Source organism: Meles meles, chromosome X, assembly GCF_922984935.1.
Source record: "Meles meles chromosome X, mMelMel3.1 paternal haplotype, whole genome shotgun sequence".
NCBI lineage: Eukaryota > Metazoa > Chordata > Mammalia > Carnivora > Mustelidae > Meles > Meles meles.
In genome coordinates, this window is record NC_060087.1 from 130,415,604 (window position 1) to 130,440,124 (window position 24,521).

The following is a 24,521-nucleotide window of genomic DNA, read 5'->3' on the forward strand; positions in this document are numbered from 1 at the left end:
AGCTTCCAGGTGAGCTGGTCCTGGGTTGCCTTCCTTTCTGACCCCGCTGCGTCAGGAAGGTCCTGCACTGGTCGGGTCAGGCAGCCGCCATCAGTTTCCCACACCCAGCTTCGCTCTGCCTGGTTATTTGAGAATTCCAGGCCTGGATGTGGCCTTGAAGGAGCCACGCCCTGTGGGGAGCAGTGACTTAACCAAATTCTGGGTTCTGTAACACTTCAGAAAAAGCTGGCTTACGGCAGAGTGGGGCAGGAGAACATCACAGCCTTGTCCCCAGCTACGGCCCTGCTGAGGCTGCCGCAGTAAGTTCCCAGGACGGAAGGCCTTGTTCTAGGTGCCAAAGCCTACAGGGACTTCAGGGAGGGCTGAAAGTTTGGGACCTGCAGGCTGTGTCCTTGGGGCTGTCCAGCTGTCACTTTCCTTCCATCAGATACCAGACCTGCCTGGCATCCCAAAGGCCTCTCAGCTCCAAGTTCATCTGAACTCCTTGTCTTCCCTCCATGCACCCTGGGGCTTGATTTCTTGAGTTCATCTTGTCTTGAACCTTCTCATTGTGGAATGACTCGTACCTGCCTTCTGGACTGAGCTTATTCAAATACATTATTCCAGAGAAAGTGGCTGCTGTCCCCATCACAGCACTGGTCAAGCTTCCTTGGCTTTCTGCCTCACCCGATCATGGCAGGGCCTGTAGGCTGTGCCCCAGCGTGCTGCCCGGCAGACGAACTGGAGAGCAGTAACAGCACAGCTTCCGGCACAAGGCTTTGTACTTTAACCCCCTGTGCCTCAGCATCCTCGAGTATACAACAGTGAGTAGTGATACTGACCTCGTGAGGCTGCCCCAAGTTCTAAATGCCACAGGCATCTGGGGCCACACTAGAGGAGTGCCCGTGACCTCCAGTGGCTCTCAGCCTAGCTGAGGAACTAAGGCTGAACTAGAGCGATCTGTGGCTGAAGCTCTGGTAGGGGGTGGAGCTGGCGGGCCGCTGCAGGAGAAGGGAGGCTGGAAGGTCCCTGTACCAATTTGCTGAGGCTGCTGTAACCAGTTACCATCACCAGCTAGAGGTGGGGATGGTTAAGGGAAGGCTCCCTGGGAGAAGTGGCATCCAAGATGAGGCCTAATGGATCTCTGTTCCTTTACTCTCCTCTTTGACTCCTCCTCCACATCCCCACCCCAGTCAGGCACTGAGTCCTACCCATTTTACTTTAGGGACATTTCCTATTCTTATTCTTCTATTGCCCCATCCCTAGACATGCCACATCTCTACCTGGTGAGATTTCTAAAAGGCAGAAGTAGTTATGCCAGCACCCTGGGGAAAATCCTGCCGGTGCACAGTTGTACACGAATAGATCATTGTTCCCCAAGGACTCTGAACACCTGCCCTTAAGTGTTCCATACATTCCCTTTGGACCAGAACAGAAATGCAGGAGTGTTTGTTACTGGAATGATTTCTTTAATAAGGCAGTATCGAAACCTGCTTCATTGATTTCCCTAAGGTGACCAATCTCTGAGAAACAAGGGCAAAGTGACCCCAAGAGATGTAGGAGGAAGTCAGGCTGCCTCTAGTGAACATCCCTGGTATGTCTCCTGTCTTCAGAACCCACAAGGCTTCGGGTACTTTGTCTGGGAGCGGCAAAGCTACAACAACCCATTGATCTCCCACTTGCCAATGGGAGAATCAAATTGGGGGAAGAAGAAAGAGGGAAAGCTAGAATTCACCAAACCCTACTCTGCCCCAACAGCCTAGCAGATATCCTCATGCAGGATGTAAACACAGTCACTGTGTCCATTTAATAGATGTGGAAATTGAGACCCTGAATGGTCAAGTAACTTGCTCAAGGTAACACGGCCAAGAACAGGCAGATTCAGGACTCCCACAGAGGCTGCTTGACTCCCACTCTATGCCTTTTGCTTCATACTTCAGTACACTCCTGGGGACCAGGGTGAAGGGGCAAGAAGGGGTGATATAAATACTTGTTTTTTTTTTTAAAGATTTTATTTAGTTATTTGACAGAGAGAGAGAGAGATCACAAGTAGGCAGAGAGGCAGGTAGAGAGACAGGAGGAAGTAGGCTCCCTGCTGAGCAGAGAGCCCCATGCAGGGGCTTGATCCCAGGACCCTGAGATCATGACCTGAGCTGAAGGCAGAGGCTTAACCCGCTGAGCCACCCAGGCGCCCCTAATACTTGGTATTTTTTAATGAATATGTGATTTCACTTGTGGGCATCCAAATGCAAATTGCCAGGCGGTATTTGGGGGTTTGAAGTTGAAGTTTTGGAGAGAGGTTAGGGCTCAAGAAATCTCCTTGTTATGTGTAGACAGATTAAAGTGAAACAATGGGATTCAATGTTAGTGTTTACATGGGGCACAGTGTCAAGGGAGTCAAGGAAAGAAGGGCCAGCAGGCTGAGCACAGACCCCTGTGTGGAGGTGGCAACTACCTGGTCATACCCCCTGAGGGCAGCCTGATGGCATTGGAGGTATGGGTCAGGAGCACAGAGAGGTCAGAACAAGCGGAAGTCACTGGTTTGAAGGTAGCAGTTGATGCCATGAGAACAGAGGAGGTGGGCAAGGTGGTGGAGCATGGGCATGGAAAGGAATGCTGAGAGCACCAAAATTACAGAGCAGAAGAGGAGAAAAGGTGAAGGGGACTGGGAAGGTATGGCAAGGGAGGTAGGAGATGGTGTCACAGAGTTATGACAGACAGATGGAGGAAGGAAGCCAGAGGTGTCCCACTAGGTCAGAAAGAACAGAGGGAGGTTGAATTAGGAGGTTAAGAGCAGTCTTAACGTCATGGAGAATTATAGTCTAGAACTCTGCAACCAGAGTTCTGGACTAATTTGAACCATTTGGGTTCAAATCCTAGCTCTTCCCCTTGTTACCTGGGGAACTTGGGGCACATTGCTTGGGCTCTCTGTGCCCTCATTCACTCATCTATAAAGTAGACATGAACAAATACAGTGTGCATATCCTGGGGTTTACGTGGAGGATTAATGCATGCAGAATCATGAGAATGGAGTCTGACCTTCAGTCAACAGTCACTATTAGTAATGAGAATTTGAGAATTGGCCAGTCCTACAATATCAAATTTTAAGTTCCTTGGAGATAGTTGGCATTTAGGGATGAGCTAACTGTCTTCATCGAAGTGTGGGTGGCTACTGGGTGGTTGACCTATGTTCCTTTCCTCCATAGTTCTTCCCCAGGCTCCAAAGACAAAGAGGGCCCCAGCCCTAGAGAGGCCAAGAGAGACTTGGTTGGTGAGGAGGCCTGCAAGAGCCCCAGTCTAGACCCTGAAAGGTAACTTGGTGCAGGGACGTAGAGCCCATGTGGCCTTTGGTCTATGGTCAATGGGTAGAGCTGGGACCAGGACTGTCCAGTTCCCCACCGTGTCCCCAGTGTCTGAGGCAGTGCAGGTCCTCAGTGAATATTTGTTGAAAGAATAAATGAAGGAATGCATGAGGCCTGGAGAGGGGCAGGCCCCTCCCTCAGGGAGCCAGTCGCAGAGCTGGACAAATCTCTAGGCCAGACCACCCTGACCCCAGCCCTTGGCCTGTCTTCACTGTGGCTTTGTCCCCATTGAAAGCAGTCCTGCTGATGGCCAGGGCAAACAAGGCTGCCAAGTCATCAGTTTAGGGTAGTCAGTGACCGAAGAGTACATGGGCCTCAACAGAGTATCTAGCATGGACTTCCAGGATGACCTGTGGCTGAAGGGAGACATGGTAGAGGCTGGTAAAGATGCGAGGCAGAGCTAGTTGGGGACGGTGAGTCCAGAAGGGGTGGTTGTGCCCAGCCATCCTGTGACCATCTCATTGAGTTGTCCTCCAAGACAGACCAGGGAAGCCTGGGTGTGATGAGCAGTGGCTGAGAGTTAGACATTTCTTTTTTTTTTTTTAATTTTTAATTTATTTGGCAGACAGAGACCACAAGTAGGCAGAGAGGCAGGCAGAGAGAGGAGGAAGCAGGCTCTCTGCTGAGCAGAAAGCCCAATGCGGGGCTCGATCCCAGGACCCTGGGATCATGACCTGAGTTGAAGGCAGAGGCTTTAACCTACTGAGCCACTCAGGCACCCCGAGAGTTAGACATTTCTCCAATGAGATGCTAGTAGCCAGTAATGGATAAGAGCCACAACCTTGCCTGCCTGCCATCATTTTCTCAGTGTGGCATTCTGGACCCCCGTGGAGACTCAGCCATGGAAACGAGGGAAGGGAATCTAGGATGTCTTGGGGATCTTGTTTCTGCCCTGGGCTCTATGGTTTATTAGTGACCCCAAATGCCTTGATCCCTCCATTGTGCCAGCCTCCTCCCGAGTTGCCACTTTGTTCTGTTTTTGGTTTTTGGCTCCACTCTTGCTCCCAGTCCATCACGTTTGGAAGAAAAGCAGAAATACCTGCTAATGTCAGATTGACTCTAGTTAGAACAGCGCAGGGTGGCATCCGAGAGCCAGGGCTTCTAGTCCTTGAGGCTTGCTCTCAAGACATCTTCATTATATTAGATCAAAGCCTAATCAGAGTCAGCAAATGCTTCTCTTCCCAAAACAGGTCAAGTGCACAGTCAAGTGATGGCAATGTGGGATCCGGAGCCATGGGCTTTCTACCTGAAGGCTTGACTGGAGCAGACATTGGCTCTGAGAGAGAAAGGTAAGCTGCCTGGGGGAGACAGGTGGCCCCAACTTATTCTCTCATGTCTCTGGTGACAAGCCAGGGTCAAGCTGCCAGATCTGCTTGGGTTGCTGGGGACTGAGCACTATCATTTCCCATAGTCTTGTTTATAGCTTCTCCAGTTGCTGCCACCACATCCTTTGTCCCTTGGCTTTCCACTTAAGGGAATTGACCATGCTTGAGTTTTGTTCTGTCTACCTTCTGCCATTGGCTCTCAAGATGCTCCAGAGCAGACACAAGGGCCCCCTTGCAGCTGGAGGCCCAGCTCCTTCTTGGGCAGGCATCAGGAGGTAGGATGAATATGTGGGGAATGAATGAAGGGACAAACTAAACAAAAAAATGACCAAATGATGGTCATTTGTTTCTTCTTGGCTGAGCTCTGAGGACTGAAGTTGAAGAAGGTCCTTCATCGCTGCTTTCCCCATTCCCTTCCAGAAGCCCCAAATCTCCTTTTCCTGCCCCACCAGCCTTTCCTGGCCAGTTATGCTTTGTGGTTCAGTGAGAGGAAAAGCAGTAGCCCCTCTGAGAAGACAAGCATGTCTGGCTGGGCTCAGATTCCTCGACCTGGGTGGAGTCAGGAGCTGCTTTCTCAGTTGATTCAGGAAATGGCAAGGTCCCACCTGTCCCCAAGTGGTTTCTAGCCAAGCATGAGTCATCCTTGGGGACAAAGGATGGGAATGCTGATGTTGGCCCAGTTTGTTCAACTCCAAGTTGTGCTAGCTCCCTTATGGTTCAGAGCAAACGGACAAAGAGGAATGACAAAGCCAGGATCTGCCCTACCACTGTGCTTCAGCAGTTGCAAGGAAAGACTGCTGGGCTGGGGCCTTGGCTCTTTGAGGAGCCACTAGTGGGGAGGGCTCTCTGAGAGCCCAGTACCTGCAGACTGCGTCACCACTTACTGGCCAGCATCGTCGTGCTATTAAATGAATTCGCTCGTTGCTGTTGTAGACTTCTGCTTCACGTTTGACTATTCATATAGATCACCCTTCTTACTTACACACCTTCATAAAATGAAGTCTTTGCTTTCTGCTTTCATTTTCTTTAAAGTGAAGCCAAATATCAAGTTACCTTACAAAATATCTGAAGAATCGTCTAGACTTTTATACCTTTTAACCTTACGAGATTCAAGAGTTTTTTATGTTGTTTTACCTATCCTTATTTTGACTATGATTTTAAAGAAACTTCCTGTTATTATCTTTCTAAGGAAAATGTTGGTTTTTTTTAAGATTTTATTTTTAAGTAATCTCTACACCCAATGTGGGGCTCAAACTTACAACCATGAGATAAGAGTTGTATGTTCTACCAACTAAGCCAGCCAGGCACTCAAGAAAATGTTCTTTCTTTCTTTTCATTTAAATATTTTATTTATTTATTTGTCAGAGAGAGAGAGAGAGAGAGAGATGGTGTGCATGCGTACAAGCAAGAGAAGTGGCAGGCAGAGGGAGAAGCAGGCTCCCTGCTGAGTGAGGAGCCCAATGTGGGACTCGATCCAGGACCCTGGGATCATGACCTGAGCTGAAGGCAGATGCTTAACCCACTGAGCCACCCAGGTGTCCCAGAAAATGTTATTTCTTGTGCAGAAAAGAACCACTCCTTTTCCATTCACTTTTCTCCCCCATTCACTTTTATGAATAATTGAATTTAGTAATTACGGTTGTTAAGTACAACTGGGATAAATGGATTTGAGAACAAACATGAGTATAGGCTTGCATAGGTATTGAGGTGAGCTATGACTGCTTAGCATGCTGTGAACATCAATCTGCCTGATTTACAGAGGGGCAAAGAATGCAACCTACCCCTGGGAAGACTGGGCAATTCAGCCACCCACTCACTCAGTCTGTATCAAGGTGATGGATACAGATGGATTGCAAAGGGATGCTGCTTCTATAAATGGCCACAGGCCCCAGTAATAATAACAGAAGCAATTTAGCACATGATACAGATCAGGCATTATTCTAATAATAATAATAGAATAATTCTATTCTATTTACTTGGCATAAATTAATTCATGTATTATTCTTGGAAAACTTATGAGGCGGACACAGTTATCATCCCCATTTCACTGATGACCAAACTGAGGCCCAGAGGAGTCAAGTGATATGCCTAAGATCACACAGCTGGGATGTAGCAAAGTGCTGATTTGAATGTAGGCAATGTGCCTTCAGGGAGCATATACTGCCCCAGTGTCAGGCAGCTGTGGTCTCTAAGTATTATGCCCTGAGCATCTATTTGAACAGTCCTTCAGCTCTCATCATCTGTTGGAGATGGAAGCCATTGTTTGGGGAGGGAATAGACATACAGACACAAAGTCCTGAACCCAGACCAAGCTTGGACTCCTTCCATAGACTCTGTTTAGCTGCTGGCTTCCCCCCCGTCTCCTGAATGATCAGGATGTGTGTGTGTGGCGCCAACTCTCAGCCTTGTAAGCCTAGTACCTACTCACAAGGATCCAAGCTGAGGTAGCAGAAGGGATGGCACTGGGAGACAGAGCTTGGGAAGAGACCATCCTGTAGGGACTGAAGCTCAACCCAGCAAGCAGAAGTCAGGAGGAAGAATCCCAGGGACAGCCGACCAGTCCTAGGAGGCTCAGTCCCAGGAAGCAAATGGAAGTGGTTGAGGAGGGCCTATGGGTCCAGGGGTGCTAAGGGGCAATGGGAAGGGGTTGCGCCCTATTTCATCTATCAGTCCGCCAGCAGGAGTGGCTAGTTTGCTGTGGGTGTGTGGAACATTCACTAAAGAGCAATCTTCCTGTACTCCCACACAGCCCCAGGAGATCAGGCAAGGATACTGGAACCCAAAACCAAGAGCTGATCAGAAGCAGTGCTTGATCTTGAACTCAGGTGCTAAGGGTTAGGGAGATGCCATCCTTTACTGCCAGATACTGCGTCCCCTTTCCTGTGAGGAGACATCTGGGAAGGGACTTCAGTCTCCTTTGGTCTGAGGCCTCAGTAGGCATGTGTGCTTTCTCCCTCAGTTCCGGTACTACTGTCTCCTCTGCTGGACCAGCTGACCAGAAGAGTGACAGTCCAGCAGACCTGGAGGACAGAGAGGCACACCTGAAGGGGTAAGGCATCAGGCAACAGTGCTGATCTTCTTAGGTGGAGAGAGCAAGTCAGGTATGTGTTAGCCTTTGGCCTGGAGGGTAAGGCCAGCAAGGCCTGTGAGCATGTGGCAGGAGCTGAAGCCCCAGCCAGAGCCCTCTGGCCTCTGCCTCTGGGGCCACAAAGCTTTCCACTACACCTTGTTGCCTCCAGCCAGGAAGTCTTCCATAATCAGGAAGTCACCCACTCTTTCAATCAACAATCACTCAAATGGCACCTACTCTGTGCTGGAGGCTGGAGCACACAGATATGGCTGAAGGGAGGCAAAGCCTGGCCCGCACTGCAACTATACATTATGTGGAAGCAGGGAAATGGGAGGCAGCTTCATGGGTTAGGTGGCTTTTGAGCCGAATCTTGAAAGGTGAATAGAGATCCTTCAAGCAAAGGAAACAGGATATGCAAAGGATTCCAAACAGCCGGCTATTTCCTGGGCACTATATGTAGTTGAGTGTGGCTAGTACTGAGGGTCCTTGTCAGGGACTGGTGGAATAGAAGGGGCTGACTGGCATTTAATACTAGATATTGTTAATGATCACAACAACTGTTTAACTTTGGGTCACCTACTGTATGCACAGCCCTCAATTCACTGTGTCTTTGATCCCCACAATCCTGTGAGGTTTGCACCTAATTGGAAGGAAGAACAAACGTCTGGAACCTAGGTATCTGTGCCCCCTGGGAAGAACAGTGCTCTGAAAGAAATAGCCAGGGTGCTGATACAGAGTGGTGGAAGTGAAGAAGTCTATTACTTACATGGGATAACTCAGGCAAGTTCTTGAGGGAGGAAAAGGAACCAATTCTAGGAATATCAAGGAGAAAAGAGTTGCAGATAGAGAACTGCAGACAAAACTTGCAGTTGAATATACTAGAGTGGCTGAAGCCTAGCCAGTGACAGGGACCATAGATAGAGCAGGGCTTTGGTAAGCTATCAGGCATGAAGCCCTATTATGTGGCTTTTTGGATTCAAATTGCATTGACAGTTAACAAAGTGAATACAGTAACTGACACCTATAGTGTGCTCTGCTGGATGCTTTACAATCTTTCCAGCAACTCCATAAAATGAGTAAGCTAGGAAAACTGAGGCAGAGAAAGGTTAAGTAACTTGCCCAAGGGCTTACAAGTGCCAAAGCTGAGTTCCAATGGAAGAGCCTCTAAAAACAACACTTCAGGAAGAACTTCAAAAAGTTATTTTATGAAATCTGTTGTGTGAAGCGGACTGTCAAGATACAGAACCAGTAAGTCTTAGGTAGTTAAAGTGTAAAGCACCCTGTCTGCGTGATCTCATCTAATAGTCCCGAAACTTGGGGCAGGATCTCTCTTTTTTATTATGCAATATGACAATAGAGAAAATTCTGGCTGCACTTGAGAATCACTAGGAAAGTTAAAACAAACAAAACTTCCTGAGCTCCATGCAGAGGTACCTAGGCGCCCCTAGATTTAATTGTTGTGTGGTGGCTTACAGCACCCAAATCTTTAAAATCTCACAGTTTATTTTCACGTCCAGTCTGGGTTGAGAATCACTGCCCGCTTCGCGCGTCACTTCCGATTGGCGCGCGCCCACCATTGTGGAGGGCGACACCGTCTTGTGTGCGCCTGCGCGGCGGGGCGAGCGCGCCGCAGCTTGTGTGCGCCTGCGCGCACCGCCATTTCCTGCATGGGGCGCTCGGGTCGCAGTGCCTATCGGGAAATGTGACCGTCCTGAAAGCGAAATGGCTGTCCAAGGCTGCGAAGGTCCCGGTGTAGCTTCTCCTTCTGCCGTGCTGGTTCCGGGCGCTAGATGTCGCGCGAGGATCAGAAATGGGCCGGAAGCCCCGTCGGGGCCGCCCGGGCTCCCGCCGTCCTGGCGCCGCGGGCCTGGAGGAAGCCGGCGGCGTCACCGGCCTTGGGGTTGCCGCTGGCCCCTCGGACCCCGTGTGGACCACCGGCGCACTCCAGGCAGAGGCGGCTGAAAGCGGGCGGGCTCGGTGCCCGCAAGGAACCGAAAGGGGCTCCTGTGGCCCCAGCCTGTTTGGCGGGGTGCCGTGGCCTTGGTTGTCCCCGGCCACTGATCTTCAGAGCTGCCCGGAGGCAGGGCCTGTGGACACACGGGAGGGCAGCCAATCCTCCGTCCATGAGGGACCACCTGGGCGGATCTGTCTGTAGGGCTCTGGGGTTCTGGCAGCTTAATTTCCAAGAGTTGTGTGGGGAAGAATGATGGGGTTGGGCAAGGAGATCCTGTAGAAGCTCTATCACTTACACGTTATGTGGCTTTGGGCGGGTTTCCCATCTCCAAGCCCATTCTGCTCACTGCGGGACAGGCCAGTAAGTGGAGAGACAAGATGTTAGCCTAAGGAAAGTGACTTTATCCAGAAAGCCAGCAAACCAAAGAGATGGTGGACTGTTATCTAAGGAACTGTCTCCTCTTGGCATGAAATTTGAGCTAAAAAAAAGTCAAAAGAAAGTTAGCTGAAGGGCAAAGCATGTTAGATTTGGATGAGGGCTGGCTGTTGTTCCCCTATACAGTTTTATTGACCTGATTACTTTTAATAAGACACAGAGTAGTTCATCCCCTCCCCACCAAACTTCTGGTATTTTTACATCTAAAACATAGAGATTTCCTCTTTGTTATGTTGCAAGTCTGGGGTTTCCACGTTTATGTTCTTTCTGTACAAGGAACAGGTAAACCTTAAGCACATGTATTTGCTGTGAACAACCATTATCTACCAGCAGAGGAGTCTTTTGGAGGTAGTGTAAGAGTGGAAGGGAGTGTTATCTTCCATGTGGGCAGTGCGATTGTGTGCAAAATAGACAGAAGCTCTATTAGGCTACTGAATCTTTAATCTAGTTACAGCTAGAAGTATTACTTTGCCTATCTCTAAACACTTGACTTCCAGGCAATTCATTAGGGCCGTAGGGGACATCTCTCCTGTGACTGTTTTACTAAGATTTCCTTTTTATAGGCCAGATGGATTATACCTCCTATAATTGTATTGACTTTGCACTGAGGCCTAGGCAAAGAAACCTTATTCATCCATTTGTCTTTGTGTTGTAGTGGACCCCCAAATTACTCTTTGCAGAGAATCTTGGATGTAATTCACAAATTGATGATGTCAAACTCTGTTACCATAATTTTATGAAGGACAGGAGATGGGACAGGATTCTGACTGACTCCATGGCAAAGCTAGTTCAGGGCTTACAGAGGCAGGAAACAAGCTCTCCGGGCCTTCTAGGTTTGTCTTTCATTCAAGCATGTATGTCACAAGTACGGGTGTGGTGGGTGCGTCCTGCTGGCTAAGGGACTGGCATTATCTGAGAAGACCACTTTTGGCATCTAGCTGGACTGGGACAGACAATCATGTTAGAAGCAACACAGAGAGAGACAACATCTACTTGCCTGCAGATTTTCCTGGGCAGCTGGTAATGGTAATAATCTTATTATTCCTGCTTAGGGTATTTTGGTTCATGTCACTTGAGGCTGAAGAATCACATTGCTCCCTTTGTTATTTCTGCTTGAAGGCACAGAACATACCTATTATGGGATTAACTTATATGAATAAAGAGTCTCAGGGTTAGAGGTAACTGGTAGTGTTATCTTCTTGACCCTGGGTGGCCCTGCCAGTAATTGCAGGCATGCTGCTGATGTTGTGAGGCTTGAGTTCAGATTAAGCCAGGGTCCAAGTAATGATGAACTAGATTTTTCTTTTCTAGAATGCTGGGCTTATGTACTCAATAACCCGACTCAGTGTCCTTGGTCTACTGAGCATATATCTATGAGGCCTCCAGGTAATAGTACCATCACACATAGAGGTCATGAAGAAGGCATGCAGAAGGCACCAGGAGAAAGAACAGCAACGCTGGAAGGGTCGCGGTGGGGATGGTGTTGGTAACGGTGTTCAAGTGTACGTGTGACATGAGGCCAGGGAGGAAGAAAGATCTCCCAAAGAGCTCGAAGTGTGGGATAGCTGAGAAGCCACTTTCTCCTTGCCAGATTCAGGCGATGGCAAAAGCATCAGAGGTTCAGGCTTTGTCTACTGTGAGTGGACACTGCTTTTATCAGTGGCAGGGAGAGAAGTAGTGCTGGGGTCATTCCAAAGAGGACACAGACTCTCCGTGTGGTGGGGGCCATACTGGGCTCTTCTCTTCCCCATCTTCTGGAAGAGGAGCCCACTGTGGCCACAGGAGGTAACATCAACAAGCTTTGGGTAAAGGAGGACTGGTCCCAAAGCACTTGCTCCATAAGGGTATTTACTCTTCCTCAGCACGTTGGCTGGTTCTGAAGAGAAGAATGTGGCTGCCAAGGTGGGAGAGACCTGGCAGGAGAAGCCTGCAGCCCTGAGAGGTGGCCAGGGAGACCCAGCTGCACCCTCCCAGCAGCCTGCATCCCCCCGGACCCCAGAGCCACAGAGCAGCCCCAGAAGACCTGAGCAGTTCGTGGAACTGGACAGCCAGGCCAGCAGGTAAGGGTTATGCTGTGCTGGGCCCCTGCCTGCCTGAGCTGAAACTTTGTCAGGGCTGTGATCCAGGTAGAACCCACTTTTTAAAAAAGATGTATTTATTTATTTTAGAGAGAGAAACACGCCCAGAGACAGAGAGAGAGGAGTAGAGGGAGAGAATCCTGAAGCAGATTCCCCACTGCATGTGGAGCTTGATGCAAGGCTCGATCTCATGACCCATGAGATCATGACCTGAGCTGAAACTAAGAGTGGGCACTCAACCAAGTGAGCTACCCAGGCACCCTAGATGGGATCCACGCTTACCCCATGTTCATGCCAGTGCCTGGCACTCAGTCAACCAGGTGCTCAAAATCCTGTCCCATGAGTGGAGTTGGGATCGTGACTCCCTAGGTGTGAAGCAGTGTTGAGGGGCTTCCTGTGGTGCACATAGCTGGGATAGGGACTGTGATAGAAGCGGCTGTGTGTCCCCAGAGGTAAGAAGCCCTGGCTGATTTTTGACATGTGGAGCAGGAAGGCATCCCAGCATGGGGTCCCAAGTAGGATGAGGATTATTTGTATGTATAAAATGGCACCATCAGGGAATGAGAGAGAGAGAGATTGAGATTGAATAACACATTTTCTAGGCAACCTCATCCACTCTATCTCCCAGTATAATCTTCACTCAGCCCCAGACCTGTTTACTCAATAGTCTGCTGGACATCATTATCCACATCCCTACAGGCACTTTACATTCAGCATAACTCAAATGACTTTATCGTATTTCTGCATAGCACATCCCCCCAACTTCCTTGCTGTCTCTCAGTTTGGAACCGTTACTATCCACCCAGTTGACCAATCCCAAAATTTTGGGAGAGCCTTGGTTCCCACTTCCCTTCATCTGTACCTTTTATAAGACAACAAGACTTGTGGCCTTATCATCTCTCCCTTGGCTGAGCAGTTTTCTAACTGGTTTCCTGTATCATCTTACTTTATATCCCCTGGCCTGATTGTCCACATGGCAGCTGGAGGGAATCTTCCTACAAGTCATGTCTGGTCTGTTCATGATGAATATAACATATTAGTATTATTAATGTCAGTTTTGTTTTTGTTTAATGAATATGGAGTTTCCCTGGTTTCTTGTTTATACTATTAGCCTCCCTTCCTCTTCCTCTTCCTCTTCTCTTGGGGAAGAATGGCTTATTGGTTGCCAAATTAGGAATAGGAACTACATAAATCCAGTTGGCCCAGTAGTTCTCCTTGTATTTGGAAGGAGATGGCTTCAGATGTACAGCCAAGAAGGTTCCCCTTGAATTCTTTGCTTCTGTCTATAAGCCCCCAGGGCCGATTGTCCAGCCAGGCCTTGGCTGGGTGAGTAAGGACCTGTGGTTCAAGGATGCAAGGGGAGCCTTCCTTTTGGCTCTACGTGTAAAGCCATCTGCTTCATCGGCTGACATTTATTTCTATTTTCCATTCTTCTTTTATCTAAAAGAAGGAGATGTTAATTATCGGCCCCCCAAAACTCTGAGTCTTTACAGTGAAAAAGGTAAAAATGAGAAAGACAGATGGGTCAGAGTTCTAAATAGTCATATTGAAAGGTCTTACAGCAGAAGAGGACATGAAGAGGGGTACTGAGAAGGAAAGTTTTGGATAAATGAAAGAACCTGGAAAGAGTACCATCATAGAAACTAAGCCAGGCGGAGCTACCTTTCCAGTATACTGCAGACCCTTAAATAAGTGCACAGATTTGGTAAAATGGAGTCTATGGCTGCCTTAGGCAGGGGGCATATTGGGAGAGCAGAGACAACGATGGAATGAGGAAGAAGTGGGCAGTGAGGTGGTGCAGTTGGTGGAGGTGTACAACTCTTTCTAAAATGTTGGCCAGGAAGTGATGGAGATTGGATGGGTGAGCAGAGAAATACAGCTACAGGATGATGGTGAGGGCTTTCTAAAGTGTGTGCTTATGTGCCCATGTGAGGAAATGCACTCTGGGTAAAGAGAGTTTGATATTTGAAGAGGGAGCAGACCCAAAGGTGAAGGATCACTGAATTTATGGTAAGGGCTTAGGGTGGTGGGTTCAAAGACTTGGGAAGGAAGGAGATGGCTCTGTCTTAGAGATGGAAGGGAAGGATGAGGGCAAATGCAGGTTGGAGGGCAGTGGAAGGAATAGGCAGAGTGATGTGGGCTTCTTGTTTTTTCTGTGAGTTAATGAGCCACACCTTCTATAATTAAACCAAATTTTACTTCGTGACTCCTAGCCCATGTACTAAGCACTGAGGATGCTGACAAATAAGATTTGGTCCCTGACCTCAAGGAGGTATGGATAAGGTATAATGGCAGCATAGTAGGAGTATGTGACTTGGTTGGCCTCATTGAATTAGGGAAGGCTTCACAGAGGTGACAGTTAATGTTCCTCTTGGAGAAGTTCATGAGAAGGTGAAGGAGGACTCCAGGGGTAAGCAGAGTCTCCTGCGCTAAAGGGCAGCTGGCAGTGTTGCATGCTGGAGGTTTGATATGGCTGTGGTTCATGCTGCTGGTAAGATATGCCTCTGGGAACTTGAAAAGGTTAACGGTTCTCTACACTTATTTGAACCTTTCCCTAAATGATAAGAGATAAAGCTGACCACCTGGATAACCAGTACAAACAATATACTTTATGCTGAATCTCTGCTTGCCTCCTGGGAGTTGGGAATTTCGGTACATGCCAGGCAGAAAGTGCCTATGTGACCAGTCTCTAATAATAATCTTGGGCTATAATGAAAACACTGCCTTTTCCTTCCATTGATTTTGCTTGGTATCCTTTTATGGTCATAAATCTTAGCCTTGAGGATGACTATATGCTGAGTCTTGGGAGTCCTCCTAGTGAATCACTGACCCTGGGGGCGGTCTTAGGGACACCAACACACCGTATCAATCTCATAAAGGACAAAAGCCACATGTTCACAGATGGGCATGGTCAGATCATTATGCCTTAACAAGGACTTGGACTTTCTCCAGAGGACAAAGAGAAGTCAGGAAAGTTTTTTTAAAAATCGTTTTACAATTCATGCAACATAAAAATTAGTATCTTAACCGTTTTAAAGTATGCAGTTTAGTAGCATTAAGTACATTCATGTTGTTATGCAACCAATCTCCAGAACTTTCTGTCTTGCGAAACTGAAACACTTCCCCCACGAAATAACTCCCCAGCCCCTTCTGCCCAGCCCCTGGCAGCCACCAATCTACTTCTTATCTCTATAAATTTGACTACTCTAGGTTCCTCATAGAAGTGGAATTATGCAGTATTTGTCCTTTTGTAACTAGCGTCTTTCAGTTAACCTAATGTCTTCAAGGTGCATCCATGTTGTGGCATATGTCAGTATATCCTTCCTTTTTAAGGCTGAATAATATTGCGTAATATAGACACATTGCATGTTGTTCATCCGTTCATTTGTCAATAGACAGTTGGGCTGCTTCTACCTTCTTGTCATTGTGAATAATACTGCAATGAACATAAGTGTACATATATCTCTTTGAGATCCTGCTTTCAGTCCTTTTGGGTATATACCCAGAAATGGAATTGCTGGATCACGTAGTAATTATATGTTTATGTGTTTTGAGAAACCGCCATGCTATCTTCCACAGTGGTTGTTTTCTACCATTTTACATTCCAACATACGAGCCAGAAAAGTTTTAAGCAAGGGAGTGATGATATGGTCAGAGTTGTGATTTAGAGTTATCTCTATGTTGGCAGTGTGAAGAATGAACTGGAAGTGGGAAGAGTGGAGGCAGGGAAAAGAGGTACAAAGTGGTTCCAGTCCACCAAGTAAGAGATGAAGGGCTCCCACTAGGGTAGTCGTTATGGATATGGACAGAACTGTTAAATAACTATAATGAACCTAGAACTGGGCAACTGATAAGACTTGAGGGAACAGTGACAGAAGGAGGAGTGTTAAGTCAGAAAGCCATATTTGTGGCTCCATGGGCATGGTGGGGTGTGTGACCCCTTCTGGCCCAGGTTGTGGCCAGGTTATCTCCCAGCTACTGGGCAATGAAGCCAATAGAGCAAATGCCCCATCCATGGAGATGCCAAGCCAAGGAAGCACACTTAAACAAATTGGCAGACAAGGGCATCTGAGGCAAGGTTCTGGCTTTCAGATGGAAGCTCTGCCTGGGCCAGTCTGGATGAGTTGTCCTTCCTTTTTTCCCTCCTAGTAGTCCACATCCTGGAGTATGCTGGGTATAACTGTAGACAGTTTTCTTTCTAGAACCAGCTGGGTTTTCTATTTCCAGTCTTTGGTTCTGGCCACTCATAGCATCTCAGGAAGGGAGGCATTTGGAATTTGGGAGTCAGGGGATTAAGGACCAATTCTGCTAGTAGTCCAAAGTAGTAAGCAGTCCCTCAACCCCAGTCTGGGCATACACCAGGAGGAAAGTCAGTCAACGCACACCTACTAGTAGATAAGGTTTAACTCACCCTGGGATTCCAGGAAGTGTAGAGTGAGGCTGACTGAGAACTGCAGTGATGTAGGCAATGATAACAGCAAAATTGTAAGGGAGAGTGGACAGAGGATTGGAAAAATCCTTTTATTTTAGAATGTCTGAATTAACCAAGTTAAACTCTTCCAGAGCCCAGACAAAATAGGGATTTCTCCTGGGTGGATACTATTTCAGATGGGGAGAATTGGTGTAACCCAGCAGAAGAGGGTCAGAGGACACTCGATGCTAAGGGTAAAACCTGAGGCCATGGGAGATTGAGTTCTTCCAACAGTTTAGCAGACTTTAATTTTTTTAAAGATTCCATTTTTAAGTAATCTCTACACCTGACATGGGCTCAGACTTAAAACCACAAGATCAAGGGTCTCGCGTTCCACTGACTGAGCCAGGAACCCCGGCAAGCTTTAATTTTTATAGTTCATGAGTGCTATCATTTCAGAAAACCAACAATGATAAGGACACTGTAACTGGGGATAGAGGAAGAACATGTTGGATTTCTTTCTTTTGCTTTTAAAGATTTTATTTATTTGTCAGAGAGAAAGCAAGAGAGTGCCCACAAGGAGGGGGAAGGCAGAGGGAGAAGCAGACTCCCTGCTGAACAAGGACCCTGATGCGAGACTTGGGTTCTGGGACCCTGAAATTATGACCCGAGCCAAACACAGATGCTTAGCCAACTGAGCCACCCAGGCATCCCAAACTTGTTGGCTATCTTACATGACTTAACTGGTGAAATGGATTCCTGAGTCGCTTGAAAGAGCCAGAATTCCCCATGTGCGTGTACTTGTTCTAAAAGGTTAGTGGCCCTTTTGTAATAATAGTGACCCTTTTAAAAGGGAAAGCTTCAAGCTGTGAGAGAACAAACATATGGTAGTAAGAACATATTTAAGTTACATTTAAAAATAATTGAAATTGTGACTGATAACATTGAGCTGTTGTTGTTGAATATTGGGCAAGGCAGCACCAGGACTCTGAGAAATGTCATGGATAGTGAGGGCACTAGCAAATCCCTAGGAATTTTATATAATTTCTGAAATATTTTTATCATTAAACTTTTACTCCTTAAAATTTAATTTAGGAAAGGCGCAGCATTATTATTATTTTTTGATTTGACAGTGCTACCCATAAAATTTATACAGAATTAAATAAACACAATTAGTTTACCACTTCTCTTGTTAAAAGGTGAAAGAACAAACTGGGCCCTCTGGGAAATCCCAGTGTCAGTTCTAGGTGTAAAAGATATTTCAGATTTGATTTGGGAAAGGCAAAATGTCAAATGTTATCAGGAATTTTGGACATTTGATTAAGATTATGGAATAGTGAGAAATAATACTTGTTATTAAATCAAAGTGACAAAAAATTTTAAGTAAACATAGAACATAATATAATTGTAAACACTCTCAGCTCTTTTAAAATTGAGGCCTTTTAAAAATAATTGAGAACATGATAAAGCCAACAAAAAAATAAGACATTAGTTTGATAAGACATAAAAACTTAGCTTTTTAGATCCTGTTACCCTCAAAGATAAAATTGGCATTTATTTTACCAGCAAAATGGATTTAGTTGGGTATAGCAGAGAATTGTAATTCAGGACACAAAAACTATAGCAAAACCAAGTCTGAGAACAAAGGAGAGGAACACTTTTTTATAGAAGAAAAGGAAACACATTGGGAGGCCTTGTTATAAACAAAAAGTCCATTGGAGTAAATTGGGACTTCTAAATGTAGTGGCCTCTCATTAGCTGAGTTGTGACAACCTCTCGTGGGCTTGGCTGTTGTCAGGTGAGGAGAAAATCTTCCAGAAGATTCCTTTTGGAAGATTTTCTGTAGTAGTAAAACATAGGCTTCTTTCCATTGGTTTTGCAAAGGGCATGAAGGAGTGATAGGGCATGAGAACTCTCACTTCTGGCCTCCTGACTCCATTTTAGTGAGGTTTCCCTTCATTATTTTTCACAATAGATTACTGAGGAAGAAAGAAAGACCAGTAACCTTTTATTAAGAGCAGGCCAATTAGCCAAAAAAAATTTTTTTTAAGATTCTATTTATTTATTGGGGGAAGGGGCAGAGGGAGAGGGAGAGAGAGAATCCCAAGCGGACTCCATGCTGAGTGCAGAGCCCAACATGGGGCTCGATCTCATGACCCTGAGATCATGACCTGAGCCAAAAGCAAGAGTCAGATGCTCAACAGACTGAGCCACACAGTCAGCTCAAGAAAATCTTATTTTAACAGAGAGAAAGCCAAATTTTAGTTTTATATCATACAATATTTGATACTAGAGTTCTTTTTGAAAATATAATCTCATTCAACTTTAGTAAATTTTAACCACAACAAAAAAATTTCTATAAATCTTTTATAATTTTAAAAATGTCCATTTACCTTTCATCTTGCAAAATTTGGGGAACTGCACAAAACTTATATTTACAAAAATATATTACTTATATATAATATATTTATATTTACAAAAATATATTATAACAAAATATATATTTATATAACAAAAATAGATTTGAATACCTTGCATACAAAGTTGTTCTCCTTGGGTGCCTGGGTGGTTCAGTGGGTTAAAGCCTCTGCCTTCAGCTCAGGTCATGATCTCAGGGTCCTGGGATCAAGCCCTGCATCGGGCTTTCTGCTCAGCAGGAAGCCTGCTTCCCCCTCTCTCTCTGCCTGCCTCTGCCGATTTGTGATCTCTCTCTCTCTGTCAAATAAATAAATAAAATCTTTAAAAAAAAAAACCCCAAAGTTGTTCTCCTTTGCTGTTATTATTTTTAGTAGTCTCATTTATACATATTGATTATAATTTTTAACTGTTAATAATGTAACTTCTGTTTTGCAAAGAAAAGTAGGAGGTAGATCATTTTGAACTGTTTATCATATACCAGCATTTTACAGTAGACTAGTAAAGCTTATGAATATATATCTCATAAAATTTTTCAGTTATATTATTTTTATAATATAATTTTTCAGTGTGGACAAATGAAAACTTTATCAAGAAATCTATCTACAGCCTCTCCATACTATAAAAAATAAGCAGCAAAAGGTATATAAACTTAAACTTAGGCTTAATAACTAATGTTGCACTATTTTTTCTTACTTTGAAATTATCTAGGTATTTAGGGAATATCTGTTAATTTAATTTAGCATGAATGTAAGGTTTTAAATTTCCAAAAAGATCTTAGAAACTAGGGGTGCCTGGGTGGCTCAGTGGATTAAGCCGCTGCCTTCGGCTCAGGTCATGATCTCAGGGTCCTGGGATCGAGCCCCGCATCGGGCTCTCTGCTCCGCAGGGAGCCTGCTTCCTCCTCTCTCTCTGCCTGCCTCTCTGCCTACTTGTGATCTCTCTCTCTCTGTCAAATAAATGAATAAAATCTTTAAAAAAAAAAAGATCTTAGAAACTATCTTTAAGCTGACATATAAAACATAGTTACTGTTGAAATAGAGTTTATCAGAATAATGACAGTTTGATTAAAAGCAAATGTTTTTTTGTAATCTTGAACATCTAATAGATGTAATACTAGCTTACTGGGCTAGTAAATCCATTGAGTTTAGGAAGATTATACTCAAGTAGAATAAAAATACATGCTTATATCATATGTGAGGTTGATAACTCACAAGACATAGCTGTTCTTATTAAACTAGGAATGTTAAACAGTCTTGCTTGCCAAAGATTTAGCTAAATGTTTTAAACTTGAATTTTTAAAACATTTGGGTTAGTTTTTATAAGAATACTGGTTTTTTACATTCAAAATTTAGAATTTATTTATTCTATGAAAGTCTCAGGAATATTTAATTTGCATAAGTGCTTATTTATCTCTGCGTCATTTAGAATAGAGGATAAGGGACTTTGTAAGTTAATTTGGTATACTTTCCAGAGATAGGAACAAATTACACATATATAACATATATATATATACATAAACATAGAGACAGACAGAAAAAGAGAGATCTCATGACTTTAATTCTAAATTTTCAGGCATGAGTCGGTTATAAACACCCAGCCACAAAACTCGCTGGTTTTATAAGTGTTGGCTCTCATCTTTGCCCCACTTTATTTTTTTTATGACAGTTGTGTTTATGGCAGATGGGACAAATTGAGGTTACCTGATCAACATGAAGGGTAATAGTTCCTAATAATATTTGTAAAGGAAGCTTTTAAGAAGTTTTTTTGTCCTGGGGCACCTGGGTGGCTCAGTGGGTTAAAGCCTCTGCCTTCAGCTTGGGTCATGATCTCAGGGTCCTGGGATGGAGCCCCACATCAGGCTCTCTGCTCGGTGGGGAGCCTGCTTTCCCTTCTCTTTCTGCCTGCTTCTGTCTACTTGTGATCTCTCTCTCTGTCAAATAAATAAAAATAAAGTCTTTCAAAAAAAAAGGAAGTTTTTTGTCCTAATAGTAATCTTATGGAGACTGTAGACTGAGTTTGGTGGGGCGGACCAAGGAGAAACTGCCTTTGTGGTGTCTCCAAGGTTCATCTACCTGGATAAAATATCTAGAGCATTCAAATTACGTTTTTCAGTTTCAGATGGTTGCTTTTGAGATCCCCGAGATCCTGGAGAGCCCCCAGTGGGTGCCTGGACCTAAAGGACCACATAGTGGTGCTGGGCACAGATAATTTGGGATATTGGGAAGCAGTAGTAGCTTCGAGGGGGAGTTGACAAGGGAAAAGGAATGAAAAGTCACAAGAATAAGTGTGGACAGCTCTGCCATGTTTGGCTGTTGTGGGGGAGGAAACTGAGGTTGAGAAGGGTCTTTTTTAAAAAGATTTTATTTCTTTATTTGACAGACACATAGAGAACACAAGAAGGGAGAGTGACAGGCAGAGGCAGAGGGAGAGGGGAAAGCAGGCTCCCTGCCAAGCAGAGAGCCTGATGTGGGGCTCGATCCCAGGATCCTGGGATCATGACCTGAGCTGAAGGCAGAGGCTTAACCCACTGAGCCCCCCAGGCGCCCTTTGATTGCCATTTATGAGCTGCAAAGGGACCCTCACCCGAGATTGTTCATCTGTAAAAAGGGGATGAAAATGCGATTGACTCATAATAATAGCTGTGATTACTTAGCAATAAAGGACAAATTACTACCAACTGTGAAAACAAAGCTGGCGCAACAATATGAATGTGCCTGCTTGTGTGTGTGCTGCGCTCCTGCACATTTCAGCATGTGTGCATCCACGTGCGTCGCCATTTCCTGCAGCCCAGAACTCCGACGGAGGTGTCCCCTGGGAGATGTGACCATCAATAGGGAAAATGGCTGCCCTGGGCAAGATAGATCTTGGCATGCTTTAAGCTGCTGTCTTGCCCACGCCGTCCAGCAGATGGCGCGCGAGAATCACAAATGGGGCTGAGTCACACACTTCTGGTCTGGCTGGGAGTCTTTGAGTGTTGGTGACCTATTGTGGGGTCACCCGCCTGTTTGAAAATTAGCGAGCAAAGTGATACTGTTTCTCTTTTGTCACCCTCACCCAGCCCGCCAGGGGAGCCTAGGGGAGAAGCTCCTTCTGGGAGAGCTAGGCCCCTGTAGGGCTGCCTGTGTTCTTTTTTTTTTTAATTGACAGTTTTTCCCCCTTTTTTTTTTTTTGAGATTTTATTTATTTATTTGACAGACAGAGAGCACAAGCAGGCAGAGAGAGAGAGGAGGAAGCAGGCTCCCTGCTGAGCAGAGAGCCAATGCGGGTCTTGATTCCAGGACCCTGGGATCATGACCTGAGCCGAAGGCAGAGGCTTTAACCCACTGAGCCACCCAGGTGCCCCGCCTGTGTTCTTAATTCTTCTGAGCACCAGGGCCTGGCGAGAAGACCAGATGGCTTGAGGCTCTTTAGGCAGGACAGATGAACTGGAATGGGGAAGTCTTGGAGAAAAGAAAGATGGCAGTGGGAGAACGGGAACAGGAATACCACTGTTTGTTTCCAGCTAGAAAGACTGTCTTTCAAAACCTCTTTGAAGTCATCGTGTATTCTCACAGACTCTGTCAAGTGGGAAGGGATCAGTAGTCCTGGGGTTCTCCCAAAGACAAGGAAGATTGGTCTCTGTGTGGTGGGGGCCATACTGGGCTCTTCTCTTCCCCATCTTCTGGAAGAGGAGCCCACTGTGGCCACAGGAGGTAACATCAACAAGCTTTGGGTAAAGGAGGACTGGTCCCAAAGCACTTGCTCCATAAGGGTATTTACTCTTCCTCAGCACGTTGGCTGGTTCTGAAGAGAAGAATGTGGCTGCCAAGGTGGGAGAGACCTGGCAGGAGAAGCCCGCAGCCCTGAGAGGTGGCCAGGGAGACCCAGCTGCACCCTCCCAGCAGCCTGCATCCCCCCGGACCCCAGAGCCACAGAGCAGCCCCAGAAGACCTGAGCAGCTCGTGGAACTGGACAGCCAGGCCAGCAGGTAAGGGTTATGCTGTGCTGGGCCCTGCTACAGCCCAGGTGTGTTTTTTTGGTTTTTTTTTTTTTTTTTTTTGATGTGCCACCATGCAGAACAAACTCTAACATGTTTGGCAAATCTGTTACTCTCTGCAGGTGTGAGTGGCTAGGAGGCAGTGGGAAGGTGACCAGCAACGAATGCCCCAGGGATAGGTCTTCTTGGGCTTCAATCTGGAGCTATTGCATCCTATCTATTAGACGAAGCCTGGAACAAAGAAAGTGCACAGAGTACCATGCTTTCTGGCAGCCATTCAGAGCAGGAAAACCTGGGTCAGGAGAGGATATGGAACGCCCCTGCCATTAATGGAGATGGAGGATCTCTGAGGACGATGTGTCACTCTGAATGGGGCTCCCAGGAGAGAAAAGATGTGGGATGAACCCGTCCACTGCCATCACTGCCAGCCAGCGTGGCTTTCATGGCAACACGGTGCTCCCTTTCCTCTCTGGAGATCTTTCCGCAAGGTGGCCATGAGTTTGGAAAGAACCAAGAGCTATGGGCCTAGAGACCGTATATAAGTATCTCCTGTGAGCCAGTTGTAGGTAGCAGCCACATACGCACGGAACAAGAAGGGACAGAAGGGCCCTGCCCATTCACCCTCAGGGAGCACATGGTGCACCAACAAATAAACACGAGAGCAGTAACACCGTAATGATAGCCATTATGCACCTGCAGGCACTGTTCTTGTGCACTTGATTCTCACACCAACCGTATAGCGGAGGTACTGTTATTATCTCAGATCTAAAGAACACAAACGGAAGCAGATGAGGGTTGACTAGCTTGCCGACCGTCATTCAGCCAGGCAGTGGCTTAACAGGGATTAGGAAGCAGAGTCCAGAGCCTTTACTGCTTACCGCTGTGCTGTATCTGTTGCCTCTCCATTTGTGATAAGCCCAGACAAGAAGGAAACTGGGTCCTCTCATGGAGATAGGCCAGGACAGGGGGTATTGTAGCTCGGATGGTTGGGGAAAGCTTTTCTGCTAAGAAGGGGAGAGTGCAGTAGGGACCCGAAGCATAGCGAGGAGCCAGACTGGAAGGGACCTGGGAAGACACCAGTGGGCAGCACGTACAAAGACCAAGACGGGAGTGGGAGTCGAGGAGAAGAGACTGGAAGAAGGGCTCTGTGGTTGGAGGGCGGGAAGTGAGGCGAGGATGGAGAGGGACACCAGGTGGGCAGGTGTAGCCTTGTAGACTAGAAGGAGGAGACTGAGAGGGAGATGGGATGTTACCTGACCTGGGGGAAGTCTGTCATTGCTCACATTGCAGTCATAGAAGGATCCCCGGGGGATATTTTCTTACCTTGCCTTCTCGGTTCTACTGCCCCTTCAACTCTTCTGCTGGGTGTGGAGCACAGGATGCCAGACACTTGCTAGTTGTGCCTTCCTCTCGAAGTCTTTTTCTCTAACTCTCTGGCCTTGTATTTTATCCCCTATCTGTCTTTCCAGGTTCCCATGGGGCCTCTCCTCCCAGCTAATCCACCTCCTCCAGT

The 24,521-nt window shown here is 46.3% G+C and overlaps 1 protein-coding gene across 2 annotated transcripts in view; it reads left to right on the forward strand.

Moving 5' to 3' along the window:
- The window catches only part of ZNF185 (zinc finger protein 185 with LIM domain), a 54,107-nt gene that overhangs the window by 19,799 nt on the left and 9,787 nt on the right, over nt 1-24,521 (forward strand). The window contains exons 12-16 of one of the 2 annotated variants that reach the window (XM_045996544.1): nt 3,186-3,290; nt 4,532-4,630; nt 7,626-7,715; nt 11,988-12,185; nt 22,802-22,999. In XM_045996544.1, coding sequence (XP_045852500.1) covers nt 3,186-3,290; nt 4,532-4,630; nt 7,626-7,715; nt 11,988-12,185; nt 22,802-22,999 — 690 coding nt within the window. The remainder of the gene's footprint in view (nt 1-3,185; nt 3,291-4,531; nt 4,631-7,625; nt 7,716-11,987; nt 12,186-22,801; nt 23,000-24,521) is intronic. The other variant, XM_045996545.1, reaches the window with a different exon arrangement.